An 8,199-nucleotide genomic window follows, 5' to 3' on the forward strand; every position below is an offset into this window, starting at 1 on the left:
AAACTTCCTGATACTCATTTGTTTTTATAGGATTTCTCTCATGTGATTTCTGTGTTTTGCAATCTAGTAGGACTTCTGAACGAATGGTCTCCCTCAGATTTTATAATTTGTCAGTTGTCTGGTACTTAGTTAAGTCTGACATGCTGTCAAAATCTCTCCCTTATAGATTTAAAGAATTTCTGTGTCTTTTGTTTTCTGTCAAGGCAGACTGTGACCAAAATTTTCTGAGATGAGATAGATATATTCCTAAGTTTTTTGTCTTGTGTGAATTATCCAATTATTCTAAAGGATGAATTCCAAAAAAAGTTCCCAATACATAGTATTTTTCAGCTGTTTCCTTCTGTGTGTGTCTTCTGATGTGTGGTAAGTTTTGATTTCTGAATAAAAGTTTTCCTACACTCCTGACACTCATAGGGTTTCTCCCCTGTGTGTTTTCTTTCATGAATGATAAAATGTGACTTCTGAGAGAAGGATTTCCCACATTCCTTACATTCATAGGGTTTCTCTCCTGTGTGCGTCCTTTGATGTAATCTGAGGACTGAATTCACGGAGAAAGATTTACCACATTCATGACATTCGTAGGGCTTCTCCCCTGTGTGTTTTCTCTGATGTTTCATGAGGTCTGATTTATAGTAACAGCTTTTTCCACATTTATTACATTCAAAGGGTTTCTCCCCTGTGTGAGTTCGCTGATGTACTGTGAGGGCTGACTTCTGGTAGAAGCATTTCCCACATTCCTTACATCCATAGGGTTTCTCTCCTGTGTGAGTTCTCTGATGAGTTTTGAGGTGTGAATTTCTAGAAAAGAATTTCCCACATTCCTTACATTTGTAAGGTTTCTCCCCCGTATGTGTTCTCTGATGTACTGTGAGGTGTGATTTCTGGGAAAAGGATTTCCTACATTCCTTAAATTCATATGGTTTCTCCCCTGTGTGTGTTTTCTGATGTACCATGAGGTATGCCTTAACATAGAAGAACTTCCCACATTCATGACACTCAAAGGGTTTCTCTCCTGTGTGTGTTTTCCGATGTTCTACAAGGTGTGGCTTCTGGCAGAAGGATTTCTCACACTGATTACATTCGTAGGGTTTCTCCCCTGCATGAGTCCTCAAATGTCTACTAAGAGATGACAGGTGATAGAAAGTTTTTTTACACTCTTTACATTCATAGGGTTTCCTCTCTGGTGGGAGTTTTCTGTTGTACTGTGCGGTCTCCATTTCTAGAGCCAGATTCCCCGCATTCCCTGGTTTGTCCTTCGAATGAATATGCTGATGTATTACGAGGATAGACTTCTGGCAGAAGGACTTTCCACATTCGTTGCATTTATGGATTTTCTCTCTGGCTTGAGTTTGCTGGTGTTTTGTGAGTTCTCCATTCCTGGGGAGAAATTTCCAAATTCAGTAATGTCTAAGGCACACTCGCTGAGAACCCAATTTCTAGAGACTTTTCCTGTCTAGAGATACAGAATCTATAGAGTAGATTCACAGTTTCTCCACTATGAATGTTCTCTGACACCACTGTGGTTTACCATTTGGTAGAAGGAACCTTCCCTTGCATTGTATGCACAGAGTTTCTCAAATGCCTGAGACCCATCTACAATGCCTCCCTTACTGTGTACCTCAGAAGAATTAAAAGGCAACTTCAAAGCTGGAATATCTTGGTCCTACATAAGATCTCCATTATGGAAGAGAACTTTCCCATTTGGGCTATATGCTTCGGAATGCACTCCAGTGTTAGTTTTCTCACATTTAGTGTGAACTAGTGTGGTCGCACTTCCAGTACTCACGTTCTTATTACAAGGCTTCTAATCTTAAAATCAGAATCTTGGACTTGCCTTGAATTTTCAGCTCTGCTTTCCTGGCATTTTGCTCCTCTGTCATGAACTTTCCAGAGATCTTCTATAAAGAAATCCAAAATTTAGTACTATATAAATCTAAATGTTATTAGTATGGTTGTAGCGTTAATTCTTAGGCTTCAGGCCAATCTCCCCAAATAAAGGAACTCTCAAATGCAAATTTCTTCTAACCCACTGGTTTAGAAAAAACACATAAACATTAACAACTATGGTATCAGACCCAGGAAGAAATGTAGTTATAAACCTAAGTACTTCTAGCACTTTACAAAAAATATGGCTTTAAAAACTTGGGAGGAAAAAGTTAAGGGGTTGGGGAGAATAGGGAGCAGAGAAGAAAGGATCTTTAGAGTGCTGCTGAAGACGACTTTGGGACTCAGAATGCTGTAAGCCCATGACAGACAAGAAAGAGGAAGTCGGATGAAAAGAAAAATTAGTAGACAGCGATGTCTACTGGAATATCAGGGGAAAGATGAAACTGGATGGAAAGCTAACAGGTCTTTGTCGCTCAAAATTCATTTGCTTTGTTATTTTAGCAGACTGTAAACTTCTGCTTGCTTCCCTCTGTACCTGCACACAACAATCCAGATGCCAACGCCAATGGGATTTTCTGTGCACACTGGTTTCCCCGTGTGTGGAGGAACAGTTTCACACTTTGAGCTCTTGCTCTCAGGCTTGGTCTTCTGTTTTCATAGTTGAGTTCCCACCTCTCTGCTTCAATTTACTACATGATCTCTAAAGAATTACTCAACATCATTCTGGAACACTTACTGACCTTCATATTTATTCATCATTAAATGCTTGACAGAAACTGAAAGATTATGAGCAGAGGCTTGGGACTGGAATTTCTTAGCATTTGTGGGGAAGATAGAAGATGTTGCTTGATGAGAACCTGGACAAGGCTAACTGGGACACTCAGGAACCAAGATCCTTTGTGTCTCTGGTCTTAGGAAAGGGGGAACCCTTGCAGGAGTTACTGTGAAGGGCACAGAGAAGACAGTGCCTGCCTCTTACTAAAATTCACATTCAGTCTCTCAACAGATACCTAGTAAACAACTACTAGAAACCAGACATTGTTCCTGGTCCCGGCAACAGCTAAGTACACAAGTCAGGAGTATAAGAAAAGCATTTACAGGGACGCCTGGGTGGCTCAGTTGGTTAAGCAGCTGCCTTCGGCTCAGGTCCTTGCTCCGCAGGGAGCCTGCTTCTCCCTCTGACTCTGCCTTCCACTCTGTCTGCCTGTGCTCGCTCTCGCTTGCTCGCTCTCTGAGAAATAAATAAATAAAAATCTTTAAATTAAAAAAAAAAAAAGAAAAGCATTTACAGAGGCAGAGTGAGGTCATCTTAGTAGTCTTTTGGCTTGTTTTTAGCTTTTTAAATCTTCGTGTTACAATACTCCCGAGTAAGGTGTGGTAGATTTTAGAAGGGATAATAATTAATACTTTGTGTGAAAGACAAATCACATGTAAAAGGAGGCATCAGCTCTGAAATAATGTAGTTGAGGAAAGGCATAAAGGTTTATAATCTGATATTTCAGAGTTTAAAGAGCAAAAAGGAAGTTAATAAAACCGGTGTTGAAAATAACTGAGGCATCTCATTGTTAGTAAAGGGAGGGAAGGACATTTGGAGAAAATTTTATCATCAGATTTGAGATCACAGTGTTCTAGAATTCCAGTATATCGGAATTCTAGAAGAAAGATAAAAATCTAAGATGGGGTTGGGCAGTGATTAGATTTCATATATAGGAAAGAGAAGTCTATTTTTAAAAGTGTGGCAAAGGAGGAATTTATGTGGAAAAACAAAAACTGGAGGTGTGATTTATGGTACTTGCATATGCAGATCCAAGAATCCTTGGGAGAGAGGAGGAAGCAGGCTCACCTCTGAGCAGAGAGCCCCATGCAGGGCTCGATTCCAGGACCCTGGGATCATGACCTGAGCTGAAGGCAGAGGCTTTAACCCACTTAGCCACCCAGGCACCCCATTATAGGGCATTTTAAAAGATGCCTAAAAATATTTAATAATGCAAAAGGCACCAACCACCTCACTAGCAACAGGCGCCACAGGTCCTCACTCACCCGGGTAATTCCGGTATGGAAATTCCACTTCCAATATCCACAGTTTCTTTTCCTTGTTTCAGCTTGAAGACTCCATTCGACTTATTCACATGGTAACCTATTAATGGGAATGTGTGTAATACAGATCACTTGAAATTTAAGGGATTCTGAAGGATGAGGAAATGCAGCTTTAGCAGAACAACTGAAGGTCCCACTTAGTCTTGGCAGATGTTCATCTAGTTCTGAGTAGCCATGTTAACAGAGATAAGCATATACTGAGCAATCCTTTATATTATTATCTCCTTAATAACAGGCAATAATTTTACTTAAGACAAAAATTTTTTTAAGAGATAGAACACAAGTGAACGGTGGTGGGGGAGAGGTGGGAAGGGCAGAGGGAGAGGGAGAATATTTTTTTTAAAGATTTTATTTATTTACCTGACAGGGAAACAGATCACAAGCAGACAGAGAGGCAGGGAGAGAGAGAGGGAAGCGGGTCCCCCGCTGAGCAGAAAGACCAATGTGGGGCTCAATCCCAGGACTCTGAGATCACGACCCGAGCTGAAGACAGAGACTCAACGCACTGAGACACCCAGGCACCCCCAGAAAGGGAGAATCTTAAGCAGCCTCCATGCTCAGCGATGACACAGGCTTGATTTCATGACCCTGAGATCAAGACCTGCGCTGAGATTAAAAGTTGGATACTTAACTGACTGAGCCACTCAGAGAGCCCCAGGATATTTTGTTTTAGGTACTGTTTTAAGGACTTTAAAATCACTAATTCATGTACTCTTTTGTAACAACTTTATAAGGTAGAAATTAGTTTTATCCCCATTTTACAGACAAGAATACTGAGGCCTAAACCCAGGAAGTCTGGCTCCATGGTCTCTGCTTTCAGCCACTCTACTATGCTATTATAGAGGGAAGAGGAGAAATCTCCACAGAGGCCAATCATCACCTAGTGCCTTTTTCAACAGAGAAGACAATGCAAACAAAATGAATGGGCACAAACAAACAAGCGCACAAATTAAACAAGCACACACAGTTTTGTGTAAAACTGATCAGACTTCTGGAACTACAACATGCATACAACATGTATGCTAGGACATGAGGTCTACAAATACCTCTGCAAGTTAAAAAGCCTCTTAGGGTTGAGAAGCTACAACAGGCACCCTCCCTAGCTCAATCTTTCCTACAAATTTCCCTTCTTACACACTCACCTCTACTGAACAAAAAACTCCCCACCCCCTTCTGCGCTCACTAACAGCAGCAGCATTAAACCTCAGGCCGCTTCTCCTCAAATTCTGCTCTGGGATAATCCAGTTCTCCGCTCCATTTTCCACGGATAACACTCCGAGTGTTGCAATATGCTGCACGTTAATTCGTCCCATAACATGATCTAGTCCACGATTTGTCGTTTACAACAGCCCATTACAACACCCCATGCTTTCTTTCACCTGAAACCAGAACACAGAAATCTTGAGCAAATGTGCTCCGGGTATTGCCATGGTTACACAGGCGGCGGGGGGCGGGGTGGTGGTGGTGGTGGTGGTGGTAAGGGGAACGACTGCAGTGGGGACTCTGTGCAGACATCTGCGAAGTTCTAGATATGAGCTAAAATCGAATTGAATTTTCTGTTTAAGGAGATTTGGGACACTTCTTCGTTCATACTATGAAAGATAATATGTGTTTTTAAGCCTTTTTTCATAGCAGAATCCTTTTGGATTAGGTTGAAAGTTGCAAAAGTCCCTCCCATCTAGGTAGAAATCTTAATTGGTTTCATAGATCGTCCTTCATCTTCTAGAAAGCTGACTGTCTTACAAAGTAAAAGGGTACCTGGAGTTTTCCAAATAAGTACTTTTCAGAGACTGATATTTAATTGTGCAAGGCTGAGGTTCAAATATGCTTGGAGAAATATGTAGGAAAAATTTCAAGCTTGAAACTCCTTCTTGAATAGTAAATATAAAAGTGTTACTGGATTATTTATGTGGATGTCAAAGATAAATTTACTGTTTGATATTTTAGCAATTTACAAAACTGATCTAAATTCTTTTTTAAACTCACCTAGGGATGCTCCCAAATTGGAACACACAAAGGAGGCTGTCAGATAAGGAAGAAATATCAAATAGTAATTATTGCCAAGTTTCAATTCAGTAAAGCTCCAAAAGGACAGAATCATATGAAGAATACATGTGAGGTTTTTGGCTTTTACTTTCAGACCACCCCCTTTTTCTGGCCCCATTAAGCTTGATTCTCTCTCCAATGATAGGAAGGATTCCAGAACTATTGCACACTCAGGTTTAAGGAATAGATTTCCCCTTCCCCAAATCCCTCCCTCTCTCCACCCCCAAGCAGCTATCAGGAAATGCCTGAGTGGTAACACTGTCCTTTTTTTCTGTGAAGAGAAAGCCTTCCTGATCCTTTTTATTGGTAGGAATATCTGACAAGGCAGGGATCAGATAATTCCCATTTCTAAATCGACTAAAATTAACAAGTCAGGAAATGACAGATGCTGGTGAGGATCCGGAGAAAGGTGAGCCCTCCTACACTGTTGGTGGGAATGCAAGCTAGTGCAACCACTCTGGAAAACAGCATGGAGGTTCCTCAACAAGTTGAAAATTGAACTACCCTATGACCCAGCAATTGCACTTCTGGGTATATACCCTAAAGATACAAACGTAGTGATCCGAAGGGGTATGTGCACCCAAATGTTTATAGCAGCAATGTCTACAATAGCCAAACTATGGAAAGAACTTAGATGTCCATCACAGATGAATGGATAAAGAAGATGAGGTGGGGGGCGCCTGGGTGGCTCAGTGGGTTAAGCCGCTGCCTTCAGCTCAGGTCATGATCTCAGGGTCCTGGGATCGAGTCCCACATCGGGCTCTCTGCTCAGCGGGGAGCCTACTTCCCTGTCTCTCTCTCTACCTGCCTCTCCATCTACTTGTGATTTCTCTCTGTCAAATAAATAAATAAAATCTTTAAAAAAAAAAAAAAAGAAGATGAGGTGGGGCACCTGGGTGTCTCAGTGGGTTAAAGCCTCTACCTTCGGCTCAGGTCATGATCCCAGCTTCCTGGAATCGAGCTCCGCATCGGGCTCTCTGCTCAGTGGGGAGCCTGCTTCCTCCTCTCTCTCTCTGCCTGCCTCTCTGCCTACTTGTGATCTGTCAAATAAATAAATAAAAATCTTAAAAAAAAGATGTTGCATATATATATATATATATATATATATATATGTAATGGAATACTATGCAGCCATCAAAAGAAAATGAAATCTTGCCATTTGTGACGATGTGGATGGAACTAGAGGTTATCATGCTTAGTGAAATAAGTCAATTGGAGAAAGACAACTATCATAGGATCTCCCTGATATGAGGAAGTAGAGATGCAACGTGGGGGGCTAAGGGGGTAGGAGAAGAATAAATGAAACGAGATGGGATCAGGAGGGAGACAAACCATAAGTGACTCTTAATCTCACAAAACAAACTGAGGGTTGCTGGGGGGAGGGAGTTGGGAGAAGGGGGGTGGGGTTATGGACATTGGGGAGGGTATGTGCTATGGTGAGTGCTGTGAAGTGTGTAAACCTGGTGATTCACAGACCTGTACCCCTGGGGATAAAAATACATTACATGTTTATTTAAAAAAAAAAGATGGAAAAAAAATGTAAGGGAAAGAGTGCTAGTCAAGACTTCTCTTTCAGAATTTGAAGACCAAGAACAGAGGACTTTTGCTCCTATTCTTTCATTTCTGCCTCAAATATGGACATGATTCTCTGTGGTGCTGATCAAGCCCACAACGATGAAGCAAAAAGAATGGGATGGAAGCCAATGTGCTAAGAAATAGTACATGTAAAGATGAGGGGCGCCTGGGTAGCTCAGTGGTTAAGTGTCTGCCTTTGGCTCAGATCATGATCCCAGCGTCCTGGGAATGAGCCCTCCATCGGGCTCTCTGCTCAGTGGGAAGCCTGCTTCTCCCTCTCCTACTCCCCCTGCTTGTGTTCCCTCTCTCGCTGTGTCTCTGTCAAATAAAAAGTTTAAAGATGAAAAAGGACATTTGCCCCTGATGCCAGCATTGAGCTGGTCATTAAAAATCCACACCTGCTTTCCTATAGACTTCATATTTGAGACAAGTAAGCACTCATTATCTAGCCCATTAACAGGGTATTCTATTACTACAGCTGAATACATTCACTGTGAATATAGCTATAAACCAACATCTCAGACTGGGCTATTTGACTTACAATGTTTGTGTTGGCTACTTTGATGATGCTGAAAACACCCAAGTCCACAAACA

General features: G+C 41.5%; 1 protein-coding gene across 1 annotated transcript; it reads right to left on the reverse strand.

The window, feature by feature from the left end:
* Window positions 1-270: 270 nt before the first annotated feature.
* On the reverse strand, window positions 271-5,297 carry LOC123388165 (zinc finger protein 25-like). Its single transcript, XM_045067371.1, has 3 exons — window positions 5,168-5,297; window positions 3,928-4,024; window positions 271-1,377 (listed from the first exon to the last, which is right to left on the reverse strand). Exons 1-3 carry the CDS (start codon window positions 5,295-5,297, stop codon window positions 327-329), a joined length of 1,278 nt encoding a protein of 425 aa, XP_044923306.1. The 3' UTR covers window positions 271-326.
* Window positions 5,298-8,199: the final 2,902 nt, after the last annotated feature.

This window comes from Mustela putorius, unplaced genomic scaffold (genome assembly GCF_011764305.1).
Source record: "Mustela putorius furo isolate JIRA1106 unplaced genomic scaffold, ASM1176430v1.1 tig00003890_pilon_pilon_pilon, whole genome shotgun sequence".
NCBI classification, from domain to species: Eukaryota; Metazoa; Chordata; class Mammalia; order Carnivora; family Mustelidae; genus Mustela; species Mustela putorius.

What these genes read in the sequence shown, in the direction of transcription:
- LOC123388165 (XM_045067371.1), bottom strand. Translation starts at nt 5,297, where the DNA reads ATGGGACGAATTAACGTGCAGCATATTGCAACACTCGGAGTGTTATCC. An exon ending in GTTTAATGCTGCTGCTGTTA is followed by an intron (nt 4,025 to 5,167) that starts GTGAGCGCAGAA and finishes TCCCATTAATAG; the next exon opens with GTTACCATGTGAATAAGTCG. An exon ending in TCCATACCGGAATTACCCGG is followed by an intron (nt 1,378 to 3,927) that starts GTGAGTGAGGAC and finishes ATTTCTCCCCAG; the next exon opens with GAATGGAGAACTCACAAAAC.